This window comes from Amblyomma mixtum, chromosome 9 (assembly GCF_055824585.1).
Source record: "Amblyomma mixtum isolate Tamu chromosome 9, ASM5582458v1, whole genome shotgun sequence".
Taxonomy (NCBI): domain Eukaryota; kingdom Metazoa; phylum Arthropoda; class Arachnida; order Ixodida; family Ixodidae; genus Amblyomma; species Amblyomma mixtum.
In genome coordinates, this window is record NC_143020.1 from 92,866,238 (window position 1) to 92,889,237 (window position 23,000).

Consider the following 23,000-nt stretch of genomic DNA (forward strand, 5'->3'; position numbering starts at 1 on the left):
ACTTTCTTAAATTATTAGTACGTATTTTCAAGCTTTAATGAGACTTTGTAGCCGATTTATTGCGACGACTACCTGCAGAGACTGTAGCGGTCAATCCAGGCCGTACTAGCAGTCAGATCAATCCAACGAGCATGGCGGTAATCGGCGCGTGGGTAATGTTAGTAAATGTGCTACTATGCACGACCAATTGTGCGTTCTTGTAAGAACCGCATTACAGCAATATTCCGTTGGTCGTAGAAGTGGCACAAGTCGTGTTACTTGAGGTGAGTAATGCTGGTTGAGGGAAATTAGTCACTGTCGATAGCAACAAATGGACCTTTAATTGTCCACCGAACCTTTTCTTGCTTGCTGAACGTATACTCTGTGCCACGAAACTCGCTTTGTCTGCGGGCGGCATCTTTTTCACGTAACCTGAACAACCGCTCACGAATGCGGTGACAAGTATTCGCGCGCGCGTCCCACTGGTCTTGAGCCTGTGCGCGCGCGCGCGAAGTTTGTCGTAGTGAGAATTTCTTTGTTGTCAGCTTTCAGCAACGCTATTCCTTCACTGCAGCTTCTGGCAGCATAACCACATGCCAAAAGCTCGACAAGAGCACCTTTTTAAATCGAGAGGCGAGCATGTTTCTAAATCGTTGTTGTCGGGACTGAAGGAAGGATATCAGGAAGGGGATCTTTAGCAGGCGCTGACATCGCACAGCACACGGACGCCTTTTGCATTTCTCCATGAAACGCGGCCGCCGCGATTGGGTGCGAACCCGGGAACTTCGGCTCAGTAGCCGAGCGCTCTAACCACTAAACCACCGCGGCGGGTAAAAACCGTAGGGGTGGGCTTCAGAAGAATTTCAACCACCTGATTTCTCTTTAGCGTGCACTGACATTACACGCACACGGGCGCCTTTTGCACTTCGCCTAGAAATGCGGCCCCCGTTGCCGGTTTCTTACCTTTTGGAGTAGAAAATGGGTAGCAAACGCGAATTAAATGCAAAATGGTCGCCACAATGTTTCCCTTTCGTGAAGTTACATTTTGTTCTCCTTACAAACGTAAAAGTATGAAGAAGAGCAAAACTTTATTAAGTCTCGCGTCCATAAAGTTTCAGCTGGAAGCAGCCATATCCCATCCAAAATGCGCAGCATGGAGAGAACTTTAGTACTGAAAAAAAAAAAAAAAAAAAGTTGTGGTGGTATTGTAAGAGGCTAGCCATATGCACACATAGGGAGTCTCTCGATATGCTGCCGGGCCTTGGGATGGCAGGTAGGTGCTGCAAGAAGGGGGCTATGTTTCGCACTACAGTTGCCATACTTTTCATTCTCTGTCAGTGGAGGTTCCACAGTAACCAAGGCAAATCTAAAGGACTTTCCACAGCTCTCAGTGTTGAGAATCCTGTGTATAACTTGGGAGTCTGAGTTTTTTTTTAAAGTGCTAACATTTGAGAACGCTTTAGAGGTTTTCTTTGTAGTTAAACGGCTGCACTGGAATGGCTATTAAAGGGGCTGCGAAACACTGCCTGGGGGAATACCGGCTATACTTCAGGTGGGTTCTTTATGTCACACAGATGCTGACTTAAAAAGAATGACAGGAATCGATGCACAGGAACGGGAGTTATTCAGTGGAGAAATTCCAAAATACAAGCAAACAAAACGCTGCCCTCAACTCGATTTTGGCGGGGCTTCCCACTCCTATTTCGCTCTCCCAATGACGGCACCTGGCGCAACCAATCAAAACAGCCAGCCAGAGCACGTCGCGGAAGTTTGTACTCCATGGTTGCCTGCTCTCTGTAACTCGTTCTTGCTGAGACTGGCAGCGTTATTTCCATGCCAGAGCGCCCCTGGTGGTGTATTTCTATTTTACTTGCTTTGCAGGGCTTTTATCTAAGACAAGCAAGTTGTTTTTGTTGATCTAATATAAAACGCAGACAGGTGACAAAATGTGTCTATTTATTCACACAATTTGCAGTATATTTACTGTTTGTCCGATCATCAAGCTCGCGTCAGGTGATGTCATATCCGCTGCTAAAAACCCGCCACTGTGTGGCGACACCATCAGAGCCATGAAGTTGTTTCTGGGAGGACATTAAAATATTAAAAAACGGAATGTACGCGGTATTACCGACGCTAATAGCACCATTATAACTCACTGTATGCAATCAACAGGCAAAACAGTTAACTAAGATTGTGTTTCTGGGCCCCTTTAATGGTAATTATTCCCCCCCCCCCCCCCACCGCTCCTTTTTTTTTTATTCTATGTACCGCGAGGGAGATCATAACCACTTGACGGACCTCCTGATTCCTCAACTGTCATTGTTCCACAAGAGCTGCAAACTCTATCTCTTTTTTAGTTATATGATTAAACCTTGGTCAGCTTGCTCGACCACATGTTCCGTACGCAGTGAGTCTACAGCACTGTGATTCCACCTTCCGTAAATTGCTCAATTGGCTGAAAGTGCGGGCATGAAAATGTAGGAAGACAATGGCAGGTACACGTTTAATGGAGGTGCGACTGTTCAACAGGTAGACTTTGCACCACATTTGCTTTACGTGCCAGTGCACAGCACTCTCAAAGCAGGCAGCTTATCGAACGTAGTACATCCACTTATCAAACTCACTAGCTGTTTTACCATAAAGTGAGCAGCTCTCTTATTAATAAAACATGCGGCACTCGGAATTCTTTTATAGTGGCTGGAAGCAAGTGTTGCATGTTCCGGCGTCATTTATTTTTCTTTTAGAGTCTGCTGGCGCTCCCAGTGTCAAGAGCACCGGCGTGTACCTGACAGCCAATGCTAAGACTAGTGTGCGATGAAAATTTGAGGGAAAAAATTGCAGAGTTCCACACTGACAAAAGACAACATAATTCAGTCAGTGTATAGTGGTGAATTAGTGTGTAATTGTTTGTGCACTTGTATCCATTTACTGCGCAGTCTGACCTTTTCAGATTACAGGATTGACTGTAAGTTATGATTTCCTTTTTCTCAGGAAATCAAGAGGGGACCGAGCTGTGTGGTAGTGTGTAAACTGCCCCACCAGCCATGAACTGCGCAGAGGTGATGGCAGAGGCCCTTGGCGAGATGGGGGACCCCGACGAACTCGCCAACAGTGAAGACTTGATCATCCTGAAGCTGGACAAGCCACTCTCACCAGCGGGTCGCGCCATCCCTCGGCAACTGATGGTTGACTCTAACAACTCGAGGCTTACGACAGATCGTGAGGGGTTCACGATGTGTCGCAGCTTCCTCATCAAGCACACCTTCTCTGCAGTGCTTTTTGCCGGCATGACCGAAATGCGGTCGACCAAATCATTCCTCAGCGTCGCCAGGGACGTCTTGTACAAGACTCAGACCCTGATCATTGTCCACAACAGGCAAGCCTTTTTGTTGAGCTGTTCTTTTTTTTTTTTAATGTCAGTGGTACCCTCTGAGATTTTGTGCACATGAGTCAAGGATAACACGATGAGATGACATAAGGCAGTTGAATGTAATGTCATGTCGCCCTCTCAGATCGCGAAGACATAACAATCTTGTTTCTCGGGTATTTGTTAGAAATGACTTTGCATTGTGTTCTTAGTGCTGATCTGTACTTCCGTGCCTTGGATTCAGTGCTTGGTACATTTGTAAGACCATGGTATACTCCGTGACAACTTTGTTTGGCAATGCAGCCGTAGCTGCGGGTCCAAATCGCCTCCTGTCTTTCCGTGCAGTGAAGTATAGTACCTGATTGCAGTTGGTAGTTCCATCTTAAAACATGATATATTGGTAACACTTGTTATTTAAGGAGTATTTCTAGCTTAACTGTAAATTTTAAATGTTAGAGCATCATAGCAGGTACTGTTTCTTTGATTACAATCAATTATTTAGGCACATCCGATGAGAAGAAGCTTCCATAGATAGCACCAGCGATGGAGCGAAATATTGCGGCCAAAATATTGGCGGAGTGACACAGTTTCGGACAGTCTGTCACCGTAACTTTCTCTATACTACCAAAAAGAAAAAAGGTGTCGGCGAGTGCAGTAAAACCTCATTAATTCAGACTTCAAGGGACTGGGAAAAAGTTGTCTAAATGATCCACAGATCAGAATTAACAAGTGCCTCCCCCCCCCCCTTCCTTCCCCCCGAATTGTCAGAAGCCATTTGTATCTCGCTGTGAGTTTATTTGGCAAAAACCAGGGTGGCAATAGTCTACTTCTGAGATGAAAACTGCATGGCAGCAACAATTTTTCCGAGTTACGTCAGATGCGTACTGCATGCACACACTCAGGATTTTAAAGCAGGACTGCTCCAGATTGCTAAAGGCCTCCGAGGCCTCCCTTCACAGTTCGATGCGTTAGCAGGAGAGCTGCCATACAAGCGATGGCGTGGCATGTGAAGAGGTACTACCACACAAACTTCAAACAGCGCATAACAAATGCTAAAAGAATGAACACCTTCTGGTGAGAAAAGGAAGGCACCAGTGACTCACCAGTCAGCGTTTGAAACTGCGCAAAACTGTACTCAGCTGGCTGGGCGATGTGTGGCCTGGCCACCATCGCCATGATCGGGACTGAAACTCTGAAAAGGGAAGCTGAAACTATGCGGCCGCACAGTTCAGCGCCTGGACCTTCCGAACATTCTCACACCTGCTGTTACCTGGTGTAAGAGATGTGTGGGCACTTCTGTGGTGCAGTATTTGACATGGAGGGGATATTAGTACGATTGCTCTCTCTGTCATTCGTACAACAGGGCCTCCGGTCGGCAGCACATCCCAGTGAACCGGTGTGGGCCCATCATCGTCCAAATTAAAGAGGGTCCGACACCGTAGAATTAAATGGGTAGTTGGCCTGTGCCACTTCAGCTGTCCATATTATCCGCAGTTCCAGATTATGGGAGTCAAATTTACAAGGTTTCAGTGTATAGGGTGATTTGGAATGTTCCTTAATTGATGTCATGCTGTGAAAGGCAAACTGGATTGCGTTTCTCCTATTGGCTGTCTCCAAAGTGTGCAGCGAGCATTTTAAGGTGGCATGGAAGTTTGTCCACAAGACCGTTATCATTGTGTGTGCAATGATTAAATAGACTGAGAGTCTAATTTGTAAATTAAATTAGCAAAAAAGAATGCAGTTACTACCCGTTTCGCACCCCACAGCATTTAAAGGGGATGGAGCCTTTATTTTATAAAAAGTTCATACAGTGAAAGCTCGTTAATTCAAAACTCGATAATTCGAATTTTCGGATAATTCGAACTACACTACTTGGTCCGGCCAAGCTCCATAGAGATCTGTGTATAAAAAAGCCCGTTAATTCGAAAGCGAGTCGGTTCCGTTACGGATAATTCGAACTACGCGCCACCGCGTCTGGGCGGCTTGGCACACAGCATGTGGTCCAAAAAAAAAAAAGCACCTCCTCCGCATAGTTAGAGGCTGCGTACGTCCTAAACGGGGACAGAAGATGGAACTAGATAAAACCTTGGAAGAGTGGGTAAAGCTTAAATGGCGCCATCACTGGCGCGGTGGCCGGCGGCACCGGAGGGAAGGGGGTTGGCGACCGCGCTGGCGGCTGCCTACCCTCTTTTCCGCGCAACCTCCGGAACCCGCAACTAAATGCTCGTAAATTCGAGCCCTGTTAATTCGAAAATACGGATAAGCACTGTCAGCGCGGTCCCAGCCAACGCCCATGAAGGCTATGACTTCGGACGGGCGCTACAAATTACGAGCGAAAAACTTTTTTTTTCTTTGCAAGTGTCGTCCATGCTTCCACCCATCGGTCGATCGCCAACGGAATCGCGCTCAGCCGCGAACGAGGCACCCCCCCCCCCCCCCCCCCTTCCCGGCACAAGCGCTGGCACTCTGCCAAAGTTCGCTTCCCCCTTGGTGGAGCTAACGTCATAAGGGAAGTTATCGCTGCGTAGCATCTTGGCGCGCCGCCAAGAAATGCATTGGGGGGGGGGGGGGTCCGTGACGGTGCTGAAAACGAGGCTTGCACAACCGAACAAGCGCTGGCACTCTGCCAAAGTTCGCTTCCCCCTTGCTGGAGCTAACGTCAAAAGTGATGTTATCGCTGCCTAGCATCTTGGCGCGCCGCCAAGAAATGCGTTGTGGGCCGTGACGGTGCCGAACGGAGGGAAGCGTTAACGACTGACGCTTTTTTTTTTTTTTTTTCAGATTCTTAGGCAAAAATCGGGGGTGGGTGGGTTCATTATGTAAGTGGGTTCGTTACCCGAGTAAATACCCTACATACACCATAATGCAAATGGTTCTTGTCGGTTTTTTCGGGGCCATTCGATAATTCGAACATCGGATAATTCGAACGTTTTTCCCGGTCCCGTGAAGTTCGAATTAACGAGCTTTTACTGTATTAGCTATTACTGTATAAAAGCCACCTTTTCATAGTGAAACTGATGTCATGAGCACATTTACACACGGCTTCACTGTTTTGTGTTGTTGAACAAAAAAACACATCCTTCTTTTGGTTAAATTTTTCAACACTGTTAGTATAAAAGTCCATCGTATTGAAGATATCCGCATGATGGCAAAAGCTAGAGGGTGAGAAACCTTGTTGGACTTTGTGAGCCTTACTGTATCTCCAACATACAAGGTGCTGCCATGTATAGACTGTTAAGAAAAAATTCTACATGAGTGAGAATGACTTGCATGAAAACAGAAAGGAATGTTACTTCAAGGTTCCGCACAAACCTTGCATTATTGTTCTTGTGAACATAAAAACCAGGTTCTTGTTAAAAATCCATGGCATATTAATCATCGTTGTCATCAGCCCCGGTACATTCATCATCATCATCAGCCTGACTACACCCACTGCCGGGCAAAGGCCTCTCCCATGTCTCTCCAATTAACCCTGTCCTTTGCCAGTTGCAGCCACTGTATCCCCGCAAACTTCTTTATCTCATCCGGCCACCTAACTTTCTGCCGTCCCCTGCTACGTTTGCCTTCTCTTGGAATCCACTCCATTACCCTCAAGGACCACCGGTTATCTTGCCTTCGCATTACATGCCCTGCCCAAGCCCATTTCTTCCTCTTGATTTCAACTAGGATATCATTAACCCACGTTTGTTTCCTCACCCACTCCGCCCGCTTCCGATCTCTTAACGTTACACCTATCATTTTCCTTTCCATAGCTCGCTGCGTTGTCCTTAACTTAAGCCGAACCCTCTGTGTTAGCCTCCACGTTTCTGCCCCATAGGTGAGTACCGGTAGGATACAGCTGTTGTACACTTTTCTCTTGAGGGATATTGCTGAACTACCATTCATGATCCGAGAGAACCTGCCATATGCATTCCACCCCATTCTTATTCTTCTAGTTATTTCCCTCTCATGAACCGGATCTGCGGTCACTACCTGCCCTAAGTAGACATTCTCTTACTACTTCCAGCACCTCGCTACCAACTGGTACATTCATTGTAGGACAAACGCCTCTCCCGTTAAGCTCCAGTCCATTCTGTTCAGCACCAGCCATCGTCATTTTATCCCCACAAACTTCTAAATCACACATGTTTCTCTCCGACTCTGCCACCCCTTGCAGCGTTTACCCTTTTTTGGAATCCGCTTTGTCAGCCTTTGTCACCTTTTGTTGGACAATCCTTTGGGACCATGATTTATTTATTTATTTATTATTCCTCAAAGGTCCACAAGGGACATTACATGAGGGGTGGGCTGACAAAATGGTATTATTTCGGATATAGATGATCTTTGACGACAACTTTGATAAACTTAGTACCGGTGGTTACAAAATTTAATACACAGAAGGAGGTCCCAGAGTTAGTTACTGTTTCGACAACAAGGAGCACCACTATGCAATCATATATAAGTAAACGCGCGAATGATTTCATCTTGCCTTCACATAACATAACCTCTTCATTAGAGGCACGTTTGGATCAGGTAGTGTGCCGCCGCGGTGGCTGAGTGGTTCTGGCACTCGGCTGCTGACCCGAAAGATGCGGATTCAATCCCGGCCTCAGCGGTTGAATTTTGATGGAGGCGAAATTCTAGAGGCCCGCATACTGTGCGATGTCAGTGCCCGTTAAAGAACCCCAGGTGGTCGAAATTTCCGGAGCCCTTCACTATGGCGTCCTTCGTAGCCTGAGTCGCTTTAGGACGTTAAGCCCCATAAACTAAACTAAAACTAAACTTAAACTTAACTAGATCAGGCAGTTACTGCAACTGCCGCCGCACAAGTGCATGACACGGTCCAGACCACCTAAGGCTGCAATGTGGACCTGTTCATTTTCCATGAAAACAGCTAGTGCAAGAAACGGGACGAGAGAAACACACAAAGGAGGACCCACGCAGCTGTTTCACATGAATCTCCAAACCACCTCACAGGGACCGGGTAGCGGACCTGGCGGCCTGGTTCCCCTACGTGACCACGCTGGTGCTGTTCCACGACCTGAAGCTGCAGACGGAGGACGCGGCACGGTTACGGGAGATGGTGCAGGTCTCGCACCTCCGGAAGCTCTGCGGCACCACGCCGGGCGTGGGCGCCGACGAGCTGTTCCTGTGCCCGTTGACGCTCACGACACTTCTGGCCAACTGCCCCGGGGTTAGAGAATCTTGCTTCACTCGGTTCTTATCAGGGGCGCAAAAACTGTCAATTCTTCTCCTTGTTGGAAGTGGGCCTGATCTAAGATTGGTTTGTGTGGGGAACAAAGCGCCACTGTAGCGTTTCACTTGCTTGTTTTACTCAGTTTCGTTTGGATGTTGAATGTTGCCTTACCTTGGCAAACATCATTTCCCTTTCTCAACTTGACTAGGAGCAGGGAAACGGTTTTTCAGAAGTCTCTGTCAAACGTATCATGAGTTCCTTACTGTGGCCACAGGAGTTGGTGCCATTGCTGTTGTTTAATGGTATAGTGACAGCTCTGGTCGTATTGCGCCAAAAGCAAGGTGGTAGATGCAGTTTTTTGAAGCTATTAATAATCGAGATCAGAAAGATGAGTATGAAATGCAGCAAGGTATAACAAGTGAACGTGAAGCTTTGTAGGAGCACAGAAACAGTTATCGACATTTTTTGAAAAGTGGCCCGGGAGAATGGACACCAGTGTCATTTGGAAAATCGAAGGTTTTTTTTTAAAGGGTGGGTGTATCGTGGCCAGTTAAAAATGCCATTTAAAAAAAAGAGAGAGAAGACGTGTGCCGAGCTGTGGAGGGCAGTAATGTATGCGCTGCACATTTTTAAAAAATGGCGTCGCATTGAACTCGCTGCATTGAGAGCGCACCATCAAGTGCGCATTAAAGCTGTCACCCCAAAAACAAAGGAACGATTGAAGTTAAAGACTGGTTAGGCGGTGCAGCAGAGGCTTAGCAGGAAAGGGCGAGAGACAGGCTTTTGTCCCCTCTGCTGTGGGAGGGCAGTTTTTTGTTGTTTGGACCCGGTGTGTGGAGAGGTGAAAGAGGGATGTTAGATTGTGCAGGGTTGCTAGGACTGACCCCGCTCCCCACAACACGGTGACAAAGGCCCCTCCGTCTCCTTCCTTTTCCTACCTAGCCTGTGCTGCATTCCCAAAAGAGCTCTCACCAGATTTAGAGCAGCAATTGCCTTTATGTGTTGGGCATTGAACAGCACAGCGCACAGGTGCTGGGCAAGCACATCACCAGCCGCTCAAGGTGATTAGCAGTGGAAATCCTTAGTCTCTTATGTGGCACGTGCTTGTGCTTCATTGCCTGGGAAAGGTGGTGTGGACAAAAGAATTGGCCATGTCTAGAACTCAATAGGCACCAACACTCCTTGGGACGTCCTGGGGATGTTTGGAACGTCCCGCGGAAGTCCAGTGCAGTTTCAATGTCCAATAGGAAAGTGCATGAGTTTGCTTCGATGTGATTTTTACGGTCTTTCATAGTGTGGGAGAATCTGATGGTATTCCGCGTCAATAATCATGCCTGCCCACACTCTACTGCATTGTGCTGCACTTGTTTATATGAATTCTCCAAACCTGGCCAGGGGCACTTGCAGACTCTATGTCAGTAGACATAGGTTTAAATTGAGTCACTGGCAAAAACACTCAAAAAATTTTTTAAAGAAATCTTGGTTCGTTACAATCTCTCCTGTTTAAGTTAATATTTGAAACAAGTCCGGTATTTTTATGCTATTTTCCCATAAGCAGTTCTTTTATGTCATTCGTTTTATAGCAATCAAACATTCGCTTTCAATTTCTATCGCTCTCACTTATGATCATATAATCCTCATCACTTACCCTCTCATTTCTGCGTCATCTTGAACTCTTTTTCATGTCATTTTCTGGAGCTATTTGGTCCTAGTTGCCTTTGTGCCAGTAAACTTGTCAATCATCATCATCAGTTCAGGTTTGGTGCCGTTGTATTGATGCCATTCCACCGTGTTCCTCGCGTGAGCCCCCTCCTTTTCGCTGCCTTTTTCTCCCCACAGCTGTCGGCAGTCCAGGCTCCGATGGATGAGATAGTGACGTTGGCGGAGCAATTCCGGCAGCAGTCCCCTGTTCCCCCTCCGCTGCTCGGCAACTGCCGGGAGCTGACGCTCGGCTGTAATGTGCGGCGGCGAAATGGCAATGCCACCATGATTGGTAACGTCGATCTCGCCTGCATGGGGAAGGCCCTCGAGCAGTATCCAGACCTCGAGCAACTACAGGTCAGTCAGTCGGCCTAAACGACAGTTTGTTTGTTCGTTTATTAATGTTTAATATCCCAAAGGGACTCAGGCTATCAGGAACGCCGTAGTGGAGGGCTCTTGAAATTTCAACCACCTGGGGTTCTTTAGCGTGCACTGACATCGCACAGTACACGGGCCTCCAGAATTTCGCCTCCATCGAAATTCGACCGCCACGGCCGGGATCAAACCCGCATATTTCGGGTCAGCAGCCGAGCACCATAACCACTGGGCCAGAGCGGCAGGGCTAAACGACAGTTTGGCAAGTGGAATTAGAAGTGGACAGAATGCGGTTCAAAGGTCCAGATACCCAGTCACATGACGTTGTTGGATTCGAGAAGTATACAGTGCGCAGCAGGCTAGGGAAAGGAAAATGACAGATGTAACATTAAAGGAGTATAGACACCTCGTTTTGGTTCCAAAAGCCGCACCAGTGCATCGGTGTATATAGTGCTCGGCTGCTGACCCGAAAGACGCGGGTTCGATCCCAGCTGTGGCGGTCGCATTTCGATGGAGACGAAATTCAAGAGGCCCGTGTACTGTGCGATGTCAGTGCACGTTAAAGAACCCCAGGTGGTCGAAGATATCCGGAACCCTCCACTCTGACGGCCCTCGTAGCCTGAGTCGCTTTGGGATGTTAAGCCACATAAACGAAAAAAGAAAAAAAACATTTTCATGGCACGTTTTCTTGTCCACAGTGATTCGGAAGACACTGCTATGTATGAATCACCACGTGGTATTCGCCTACAACCGCTAAAGAATTTATAATTGAGTTTTTCTGTCATGTTGTTTCGGTTTTGGTTTCAACAGCCAAATGATGACTGTGACGTCAAAGTGTGGTTATAGATCGCGTGAGGCATGAAAAAACTGCAATATAATTGCTACTTCTATGTTCATTGTCATACCGGCTCTAGAGGCAGGCTGTCTTTAGCATTGCAGTGAGTTAAATTGATGAAGTAGCTATTATACCAGTTTTTTTGTGTCTCGCATGACCTCCAACCATTCTTTGGCGTCACAGTGAATGTTCGGCTGTTGAAACCGAAGCAGCACAAGAAAGTAATTTCAATATAAATTATTTAGCGGTCATAGGAAAATACCACTTGGTAAGCCATGTGTAATAACACCTTATGCATCATTAAAGAAAACACACACCCAAGACACAGGTGTCCATACTTCTTTAAGGGACATCTCTAGAGCAAAGTGAGTCTGGTCAAGGGGCAAATGCAAGTTAATGCTGTCAGAGTCGAAATCAAGAAGAAGAAATGGCCATTGGCAAGACATGTAATCCGAAGGGAAGATAACCAATGGTAACAGACTGGATTCCAAGAGGAAGACAAGCATAGCAGGAGGCGGCAGAAATTCAGGTGGACAGATGAGATTAGGAAGTTATCCAGGTTTTGTTTGTGTGTGGTAAAAAATTATCGAATGACTGTTTTTCTCTATGTTATAGTTTGTTTGGCTGCAGAAGACGCATTGATCGCTGAGAAATATGGAGTTAAAATTTTTTTCCTCCGGCTTATTGCTAGCTCATGATGTCGAGACTTAACCCATTCGCTTCCGAAGCCAACGATCCGCCGGCCGCTTCGGCCAAGGCCAAACTGCTATAAGCCGGCGGTTCGCCAGCCTCTGGAAAAAAACCGTTTTGAAAAGGCCCCGATAGATGACGCTTCCTACTACACTGTTGTTGGGTTGTTTTGTCTTTTTGACACCAGATGGACATAGTTGTCCACTATTCTTGAGAAAAAGAAGTTGGCGCCTCGGCTTTTTCTGTTGTGTTGTTTGCTGCGTCTCGAGCATGGCGTCGCGAAGTAAAAGAACTCTCACATGTGAGGAAATTCTCAAGCTGGTGTTCCAGAGTGGTGATGAAAGTGACTTTGGTGACGATCCAGAAGCTACCTCGGACCAAGAAAGTGACGACAATGAAAGTGACGGTGAGAACAGCACTGGTTATGAAAGCGATGTGTGTTTATCTGAAGGCACGCCGCTCTCCTCACCACCACCTTCCAAGAAGCCAAGAAATGAAGATTGGCAGTGGGAGGAAAAAGACCGTTCAGATAATGTCTCCAAACTGTCTTTCACCGGAAGTCCTGAAGTCAAACGAGCGATCCAGCTAAAAGTAGGTGAGAGCCCTAGTGCTTTAAGTTTGTTCAACGCTCTCCTTGGAGACGATTTTTTGGGACATGAATGCAAGGCACAGCAACGCCTATGCAAGGCAGAAACAGGCTTCTAAGCCGGACCCCACATGGCATGAAACGACACCAGGAGAGATGAAAGTTTATTTCGTGCTATGTGTACTAATGAGCCAGGTACGAAAGAGCAACATCCAGGCATATTGGTCACAAAGAAGTGTGATCTGCACACCATTTTTTGCGACGGTGATGCCCAGGCAACGTTTCTGGGCGCACTCCCGATATCTACATCTCTGTGACAGCAACCTTGCAGCAACTGATGGCAAGCTGGGGAAGTTACGGCCTGCACTGGACTATATCATCATAGGTGGTGCCTACTCTCCAGAAGAAGGTCTCGCTGTGGACGGGAGTTTGATGAAATTTCGTGGTCGACTCGCATACGTTCAGTTCGACCCTTCAAAACAAGCCCGTTTTGGTGTCAAGTTCTACAAGCTGTGTGAATTTGCTAGTGGCTACTGCTTGAACTTCTCTGTCTATACAGGAAGAAGTGAGCAAACTACCGCTACCATTGGAATGTTGTGTAGCGAGGCCGTTGTCATCAACCTTGTTGGCGATCGTCTCGCGGATGGTCACACAATCTGCGTAGACAGTTGGTATTCTTCACCACTCCTTTTCCTACACATAAGCCAAGCAGGATCAAACGCTGTGGGTACTGTTAGGGTGCACCGTAAGAACATGCCCAAGGAGCTAAAAAAGATGAAGCTAAAAAAAGGCGAGTGCAAGGTCTTCTTCTCGCAAGGCATCATGGCCTTGACATGGCAGGACAAGAAGCCTGTCAATGTGCTCTCTACGTGTCACAACACAGCCAGTGTGACTGACACCGGCAAAGAAATATCGCCAGAGTGGCCTGCCTGTTTTGAAGCCCCAGGTTGTGCAGGACTGCAACCGTGGAATGGGAGGTGTGGATCAAGAAGATCAACAGCTCGCTTCCTTTCCCATAATGCGCAGGTACGCAAAGGGATACAAGAAGATATTTTTTACACCACGGATATCGCTGTTTATAATAGCTACATCCTATCGGCCAACATTACAGGAAAGCGAGCGAGCTATACGGACTGGAAAGTTGACCTGGCGGAACAGCTGATCGAAGAGACGGTGCTACCGGGATACTGGCGATGAGGCAAATTGCCTCTTGGTGCTTCACCGATGCGGCTAGAAGCCTGTGAGTGGGCGCACTTACCCGCCGCGGTGGCTCAGTGGTAAGGCGCTCGTCTACCGAGCCGGAGTACCCGGGTTCGAACCCTACCGCGGCGGCCGTGTTTCGATGGAGGCGATACGCTAGAGGCGCCCGTGTGCTGTGCGATGTAAAGCCCCTGAAAAAACTAAAGTAGCGACAAGACGCTCTCCCTCTTTCCTCCTCCTCCCCCGCGCGCTGGGCGAACGACTTTTGTTTTCTTTGTGATTTCATGTGACTGCGGTGGCGACCTCTAGCCCGCTCCGAAGGAACTAACGCCCCTTTCGATTGGTTGCGCTGGATTCCCGTACTTGCCGAGTTCTTCTCTATGTCTCCGCATTAACCGTGCGTTCCGCTGCATAAATACATCGGTGACCTAGGAGAAACATTTGCATGCTTCACTGAATCGTCTAAAGGCAAAAATGAGCACGCATAGATGGACTGTTTTTGTACAGCCGCACGCGCACCGTGTCCGGGTGCGCCGGGCTTTATGCGGCGTGCCAAGTTTGACATCGAGAGTGGGGCGCGCATTGAACGTGACCGTGAATCACGAGGCCGTAGAATGAATTTGCGGTGATCTGTTTTGGTGAAGAGTATGCAAACAGAACGACCGTCCCCGCCGGAACGCTGGACGTGCTACAACGGATGCATAGGCTTGACATTCTGAAAGGCACCTGCAAGTGAAGGCGCGCATTCTTAATTCCCGTGGTTCATCCGCTCTTCTAGTGGCTTTTAGTTTTGGTCTGCTGCAGTGTATCGCAGACCAGGTAAGACGCTTGAGGGAGTGCTCGAAATACAGTATGAAGGCCACGCTACGTGTGTACTTATCTGTGCCTCCCCTAATGTTCTTTTGCTTGCATGAACTGTAACGATATAGACTCCCGCATTAAAATTTTCTTTGGACTAGTTACTTAGTAAGGAGAAAACCTACCTCGCAAATATCCTTCGCCTGCCAGCAATGGGATAATAAAGTTCTACATAAATGTTTCATCGGTATCAGTCATTTAGTGAAAAGCAAAACCTACCTCGCTTTTAACACATCTGTCCGATAATCTTCCATATTCGTATAGTCGCTATTAGAGCACTGCACGAGCCTTAATTATTCACGCGTCCCGAGCCCGTCAACCTTTTTCGTTACCCGCCCCAGCCCGGCCCGATTTTTTCGATATAGGCCCGAACCCGGCCCGCGAAGTATAGACATGCCCGGCTCAGGCTCGGAAACAGCCCGACTACTAAATGCACATCGGTAAAGCGAAAGCATTTTGTTATACGGATCTCATTTTAAAAAAAAAAAGCGGCTACAAAACATTTAAAGACTGAGATAGTGAAGGCCTCACTGTGGGCAACGTTAACAAAAAAAAAAACGTTTTAGCATTAATAAAAGAGGTTATCACAGATTTTCTCGCATTCGTAGCCTTCTCCTAACTAGTTAGGCGTCAAGGGGAAGCGAGATCGCGGAAGTGATGTTACAAAGTATGTGACAGGAAACGCGCGACCCACTTACGATGGGCACTATCATGCATACCCACAGCTACTGGTCATATGTATTTCGAGAGTAAACACAAGCCAGCGCGCGCTAGCTGGTGTTTCCACCAGCGGTTCCTACGGTGCCTTGACGATGCAATCGTCGCGATAATTTTCTTTTTGTCTTTTTCTTTAATATATATATATATATATATATATATATATATATATATATATATATATATATAATATACACGCAAGCACGCGCGCGACTGCAGAATGTAACGCGTGCGCTTCACCATGTCAGAGCGCAGTTTGATCTGCGCTTATAGTACGCATGTATGTCTAACTGCGGCATGCGCTCAAATTTAAGGAACGTCACTCTACAGTTAGACGTGTGTCTCGCGTCACTTACACGTTTGCGTGCGTGCAATCACGATGCGCTCAACGCAATGTCGAGCTTACTGCGGCCTTATGTCGAGCTTACTGCGGCCATACGCTCGATCGCGAACAAACCACTGCACAGCGTAGCTTGAAAAAAAAAAAAAAAGGAAAACTCAGCAGCTATAGCACGTCCCTTACCTCGCAAAGTCTGGTCGATGGCATTGCGTTAAAATTCGCCCGGACAATTCTGTGTAACCAAACCTTCCTCCGGCCCGCGTCGTTTTTCGATGATGGGATCGAGAAGAACCGCTTTCCGCCGTCGTGACGGTTCTTGCACCCGAAGGCGCAGCAGCCCTCATGCCGCACAGATAGACGGCTTGAAGTTAGGTGACTGACACACGTTCCGAGCAAAACAAAAGCCGCTGTTCTTCACAGCAAGCAAAAGCGCAGTGTCCGCAACGACGCCTGCCGAACCTACGGTGCGCGGTTGGAGCGGACAATATGGCGTCTGCGGCGGCGAAAAGCGCGGGTTTAAAGGACTTTTGCGCGCGAAACCATCGACCAATGGGAAGAGGCGACGGGCACAGGAGAGGGAGAGGCGGCGTTCTGCAAAGGTTGTCGCTACTTTAAAAATTTCCAGGGGCTTTAGTGCGATGTCAGTGCACGTTAAAGATCCCCAGGTGGTCGAAATTGTTCCCACTACGGCACCTCTTTCTCTCTTTCTTCTTTCACTCCTACCTTCCTCCCTTCCATTGCAGTGCGGTTCAGGTGTTCAGGTGTCCACCGATATATGTGAGACAGATACTGTGCCATTTCCTTTCCTCAAAAACCAATTTACCAATTTATGGGCGCACTTCCCTCGCCAAATACCACCAAACGCAATCAAGCAAAATCCATCCAGGCAATTTCATGTCTGTAAAGCACAGGGGAAGAAGAGCGAGAGCCGGTGGGGGTGCGAGAAATGTGGAGTGGCACTTCATATGCCCGTCTGCTTCAAGACCTTCCACACTCGCAAGGTACTCTGAGTGCAGTGCTTCCGGGAAGCATTCCCAAACAAAATAAAAAAAAATGTGTTCACGTGAGAGGCAATAGCCAGAGTTATGGACATTTCTTTAAGACGCCTTACACGGCAGTCCGCGGTGCCGAAAGCGGCACGGAACTGCGCGCGGAAGCGGCTGTCGAAGCCGCGGCAGCGAATGGGTTAAAGGGACACTGAGGAGAAATTGAAGTTGACTTGCATCGACAGAATACCAGCTCCTGATTACAAAAACGCCATTCATACTGACAACAAAGCTCCTGTAACATAGAAAAGAGCAAGAACCAAAATACAGGTATCGCCGCCACAGGCCAAACTCGCAAGTACAAGCTTCATGGCGTCATAGAACAAAACAGTGTTGCTAGAACCAATAGTTCTAGCAACACTAGGACACGAGAAGCTACGAATCACTGAGGCGCAGCAAATGCATGCGCAAATCTCCTTGACGTCGCCAGATGGCGCCACGTACCCGATAGCTACGCGCGCTCCTGCAACGCCGGGACCAATCAGCGCTTGCTCTCAGCGGTATGGGGGCTCCCGGTATTCCGCTAACGGTAACAAGGTACACGGTATGCTAAAGGCGTCCATTTGCGAGAACTTCGTTGACGACTTCGAGAACGGGATCCATTGTAACGCTGGCAAAACGCCGGTGCAAATGTAAACGAAGCGACGGCCGCAATAGCCGATATATGCCTTCAACGTGCGGCCGGCGGTAGCTTTCTTTTCGGCTGCTGCTAGGCCGCACTGCTGGCTGCCAGAAATCACGGAGTCTGCGTTACGTCATGTGAATGTCATGTTTCACGTCACTTAGTTCTGTGTCGTCATAGCAGAATCCCAAGTTTGAATCAGAGCGGCGGGAAAAACTATTTCAACTTCGAATCCAAATTTCTTAGAAATAAATGCATCTTTCGCTGCCGGCCAAGTGGCAACAAAGCCATGAAATGCCGAACTGTCGGATTTTGCTATAAAATAAATATTAATAGAGCTCTCCTCAGTGTCCCTTTAAAAGGACTCCGTGATCACCGTGTGGAACCGAAAAGTTCTGCAACCGAGCTTCATGAATGCGCGGGAAAGAAAAGTAGGCTATAAAAATTTACTGAAGGCACTTAAGACTACTTACATACTTTGTAAGTGAAAGCATTGTCTCATCTCGAGCTCTGTTTCGAGGCTCATTAAAAATTCCTCCCTTTCTATTGACACACATACTCGTTAGCATGCAGTTGTAAGAAAACGCATACACTAGGTTCACTTCTATTCGCAAAGAAGTTAATGCGGCTTTGTGACCTATGGGCTGCGTGTTTGTTTCGCAATCTGAAGGTTCAAATCCCCACACTTGCAAAAGAAATTTTATTTTTCTTTGCTGTGGATGTCGCTATCTTACAGTCAACTGCTGACGTCATGCAAGACAATGGTGACATCACTGGGGGTTTTTCGGACCGCAGCTTCTCGTAAACGCTGCAGAGTTTCATTGCCGATGAGCCACATACAGTGGAACCTTGATTATACGACGTTCAGGGGACTGCGCGAAACCGTCGTATAATCCGGGTGTCGTATAATCGAAAATCAAGCGTGATATTTTTTAATGTCTGAACTTCATCGTCATCTTTTTTTTTTTTTTCGGAACACAAATGCAGCACATTTTGCCGGCAAAGGGCTAGTCTTCAACAAACAAGATAAAGTGGCCGTTGAGGCCATTTTATCTTGTTGCTGCGACAGGCGCATTTGTTACTGCGACAGGCGTCTTATCTTTTCTCTTTATCTTTCCTCTGATCTTTTAACTCTCCTCTATCTGCACTTGGCAGCGGTGGTGGCTTGGCTCGAGCCAGTAGCAGGCCCGTGCAATTTCCTTTTCATCCTTCTCTCAGTCACAACAACAACAACGCGCAGGCCGCGCCTCCTTGGGACTCCAACTGCACAGGCTCGACGAAAAAGAGAGCAAGTGCACTTGGCGGCCTCGGCAACCCTCTCTTCCGCGCAAAAAAGGGGGTGCTTAGATTCGCATGCAAAGTTTTTTTTCAGAAATTTTTTTCCGAAAATAGGAGGGGTGCTTAGAATCGCGAAAATACGGTACATCCCGGCCTGCATTTGCTGACGACCTTTTTTGACGGACGGTACGAGCCAGACGTCATACGAAGCGGGGTCCTTCTAAAATTTGCGTCGTATAACCGAGCTTTTTAATGCACTGTCTCTATGGGGGTTTTGCCGGGACTGCACAAATTCGTCGTAAAATGCGGGTCGTCGCATGACCGGGGGACGTATAATCGAGGTTCCACTGTAATGCATTCATGTCGAAACTGTCTTGATGCCCTTAGTTTGCTTGCCGAAATGGCCAGTAGTGGCGACTCCTAGAGCCCCATTTTCATATTAAGTAGCCTCTTTGCCATTAAGAAAATGGTAATCTGTCAATGCAGGCCAACTTGAATCGGCCCTTTAACCACTGTGCAGTGAGAAGGCTTTGCTGCATGCAACACTCGACAAACGGCGCTGACTTTTCAAAACTCCCTCTTCCTGCAGGTGACGACGACGTCCAAGAAGGTGTTGGCGCGCGTACCCAACTTCTCGCACCTGACGCGCCTGTCCCTGATGTACGCTGCTCAGGGTCAGCTGTGCCCCTTCGACCCGCACATCAGCCGGGCTCTGCGCGCCCTCTCCCTGACGCACCTGTCTCTGAAGTACTTCGAGGGTGTGCGCCTCTCCATCATCACCGCGACGTGCCCGAACCTCGAGAGCCTCTCCCTATCCGGCTCCAATGTCTTCGAAGAAAAAGTCAGCGCCGGCATGTTCCCAAAGCTGACCTCCCTCTGTCTGGGCGACTCGGTCTCAGACGACACCTTTTTCACCTTCCTGGAAGCGGTCGCCGGTCTGACTGAGTTGTACCTCGACGGCGAGTGGGTAGTCTCTGCCTACCTGGGCGGTCCGGTCAACTCTCCGCGGCCACTGCACCGCGCAATGCAGCGGCTGACGCTCGCCACGGAGTTGCCGCTGCAGAAGCTCTACGTAGTGCCGGAAGAAGTGCGGTCAGCCATAGCGGCCATGCCCGAACTTAAGAGGCTCAGTACCGACAGTTACGACATCAGATTGTGCGCGCAAACCTACTTCCCACACGTGACGCTAGCATGGACGTCGTGCACGACGTGCGCCGCGGAGTTCCCCAAGGTTGATGCGACGCAAGATGAGATCTGGCGCATAGTGTACGGAAGTTGCAAGGAAGAGAGCTGATTGTTTACATTTTCTCTCTCTCCCTTGAAAGCTGAGTGGTGTGGCACCTGTAAGGTTGCTTTTTTGCAGTGAATGCAGGGGCAATCACTGATGGCCGTAAAAGCTGTGTCCAGCGGACAGCATCATGGAAGACAAGGGCCAAAGCACTTGAAGACTGGCGCTGGTGTCTGTTACCAGGACCCATGTTCTAACTTTGAACTCTCTTAAAACTAGACGCTGTGGCCGATTGGCAGAAGCAGTGAACTGGACTCACGGCACTGAGAACTAGAGGTCCACCACAACAGCAAAAATCGTTTTTGGAACTAAAGTCACAGCACACTAAAAAATGAATCTGTGCACAGATTCGAACATGCTAATAAAATTCTTGTTTGCAAAAAGAGCCAGCCTTGGTCGTCACTGCTTTGGTCAACAACAGTGATATGCAGGTTGCTCTGGTGCTACAAGTGATTGCTTAAGGAGGTGCACTGGTCTTTAGGACCAAAAAATCACCAAACAATCGATTTTCCAAAAATGACATTTGTGGAATCTACAGCTATTATTTTCCAACTGCACCAATTTTTTCCTTCGAGAAATCGACATTTTGACCATGGCTTTACATTCAGATCATAGTATGACTAAATTTATGCAGGAGCAGACAATTTAATGGCACGAAAATTGTGGACATCTGGCTGTCTTAGTATGTCGATATTTCAATATCTAGGACAGATAGAGATGTCATATTGTTTGCTAGGGGAAGCTGAAGGCACAGTGTGTGCAATAATCGAAGCGGATCTGTTCAATCGCGCTTCAAAAATTTATAATTTTGCAAAGTTTATCGATGCATTATAGTCACGCCTTGAACAATGATATTCCAAGTGCTGTAAAATTACTAATGAGGGTAAAATGAAAAAATGGTTTTGATTATTGCACTCTTTACTCACCATACTATGTAGCCATGGATTAAAAATGATTTTTTATTGAGCAGATTTTTTTGCACTCAGGTACTAGTGAATCACGAACTAAAATTAGTTACCCTGGGAACCGACTGATTTATGAGAAAGGCAATTTCATTGTTGAAATAAGTATAAAAAACTGAGGAAGGTGGCACAGTTTCATTAGGATTGCACTAAAAATAAGGAAAATAGGTCTAAGACCAGTGTCCCCCCTTAAAAACTGGTGTGCCTTCAGTGCTTCTGATAATGCCGTCTTACGTGCACCAGGGAGAGCATGTTTTACTCGCAATGCACACCTATTTTCACAGCCAGTTCAACAACGCTTTGCATGTTACTGAGTACGACATGTGTTTTCACTGCTTCTGCGAGTTGATGAGCGCTGCGAGTCCATCGACGAATTGAAGTTAGAATAAGGGTCCGATTGTCAATTACTCAGTTCCACGTGTGGCTGGTAATGACAGTTTGAAACTGTCTGGTGCTCCTCTGGAGTTACTCTGTTCATTGAGATGGGTAAACCTGTGCTGTGAGAGTGAAAGGTTAATTCTCAGTGCACTGAGGTGACTGCATTGGCAAACTGCTTTGCATTAAGGAACAGCGGCTGCTCAACACTGAACTTTCAGCTCCTCGTAATGAGATGTGATGTGGGGAAAAACATTTGGAGCACTGCCATTCCCCTTGCTTACACGTTTCTGTAGTAGTATATCTTTGGTGATCAAACTTTCCTGTACAGACCTCCCGAACTCACAGACTCTTGTGATGTATCTAGATTCAAAACACGTGCACTCTCACTAAAGCAACTCTCAAGTCATACCACCCGTCAAACCTTGTTCCGAAGTTGTTACTTCATGGGGGCCAGGGTCCTACATGCACATGCATTCTGTGGGCGACGAAGGAATGAATATCTTGGCTGTGGTTGTCCTGGCAACATTCTAGGCTGTCCTCTCTGTCTGTGTTCACCGTCCTCACAACAATCCGTCATCGCACTTGTTTCTTGTGGGCAGGTTCGTCATTTCAGAAGTGCTAAATCTGACACACAGGGGGACAGACAATGACCAGCACTTTTGTCTCTTTGCGTCCGTGCTTCCGAAATGATGTACCAGCTAGCTCAAATCGCCACCCTTCTTGTCTGTAAATCATGCGCACAGTTTTGCACTTGGTTCAGTTTAGTAGATCTGCTTGCCATGCCTACCGTTTCCCGTGCTTTGGATGTTTCTTAAATGTGCTCATAGTTCTTCACAATGTCAGCATGGTGATCATTATAATGAGAGCGCATACATATCTGGAGATGCAGCCAGGCAGAAAGAATACTAATGTAAAACAATTGAAAGGTTATACTACAGTCCGGATTGTCGTCTTGTTGTACTTAGATTGTCAGGAAACTGAAAATGTGCAGTCTCTTTATAGACACCCTGCACACAATTTTTATCATGTGCTGCAATGCGAACATGGCTGTTCACTGGTGACCTTTTTCTAATTTTCGCGTCGGGTTGACCTGAATAGAGGAAGTATTTTTGCATTTACTTTAGTCACATGCAGTCAGTCAGGTCTGCATGCTATGACCGAAATTGGTGCAACAGATATTTTATGAGCACCGAATATTTCTTTGCCAAAGAGGTAACAGGTGTAAAATACATGTGTCATTGCTTAAATCATGCAAACGGCATTGGCTGTACACAGACTTGCAGAAGATTTGGATATTGTGATCTTCAGCAATGAATTATGTGGGCTCTATTGTGTCCAAAGCATCCATTGAGAGACGTGTTGTGTCTAATATTGTTCAATAAATTGTAGCCAGCCAATGTATTTGCCTGGCTTCTCTGATGACCCTGTATGGTTGAGTACGGTTTTGCTGTTTTCATTGTTAGGCTTCTATTTTGTCAATGCAGCCAATGTCATAGACTGTTGCCTGCATGATTTAGAATTCTTCCTCCCATACTTTTCTTTTCAAACAACAGCATGCAGGGTCTTTAAATAAACTTACGATTTTTGTGTGTACTTTGTCTA

At 47.3% G+C, this 23,000-nt stretch overlaps 1 protein-coding gene across 1 annotated transcript; it reads left to right on the forward strand.

The window, feature by feature from the left end:
• Positions 1–121: 121 nt before the first annotated feature.
• Positions 122–22,991, forward strand: LOC149330129 (uncharacterized). Its single transcript, XM_089560789.1, has 5 exons — positions 122–263; positions 2,971–3,355; positions 8,303–8,519; positions 10,362–10,580; positions 19,360–22,991. The coding sequence occupies exons 2-5, from the start codon at positions 3,024–3,026 to the stop codon at positions 20,062–20,064; spliced, it is 1,473 nt and encodes a 490-aa protein (XP_089416915.1). The 5' UTR covers positions 122–263; positions 2,971–3,023; the 3' UTR covers positions 20,065–22,991.
• The last annotated feature ends 9 nt before the right edge of the window (positions 22,992–23,000 follow it).

Bases quoted from the DNA above. Each gene is read 5' to 3' on its own strand.
- LOC149330129 (XM_089560789.1), top strand. From the start codon at position 3,024: ATGAACTGCGCAGAGGTGATGGCAGAGGCCCTTGGCGAGATGGGGGAC. The intron at 3,356-8,302 runs GCAAGCCTTTTT...ACCACCTCACAG, and splicing joins CTGATCATTGTCCACAACAG to GGACCGGGTAGCGGACCTGG. The intron at 8,520-10,361 runs GTTAGAGAATCT...TTCTCCCCACAG, and splicing joins TTCTGGCCAACTGCCCCGGG to CTGTCGGCAGTCCAGGCTCC.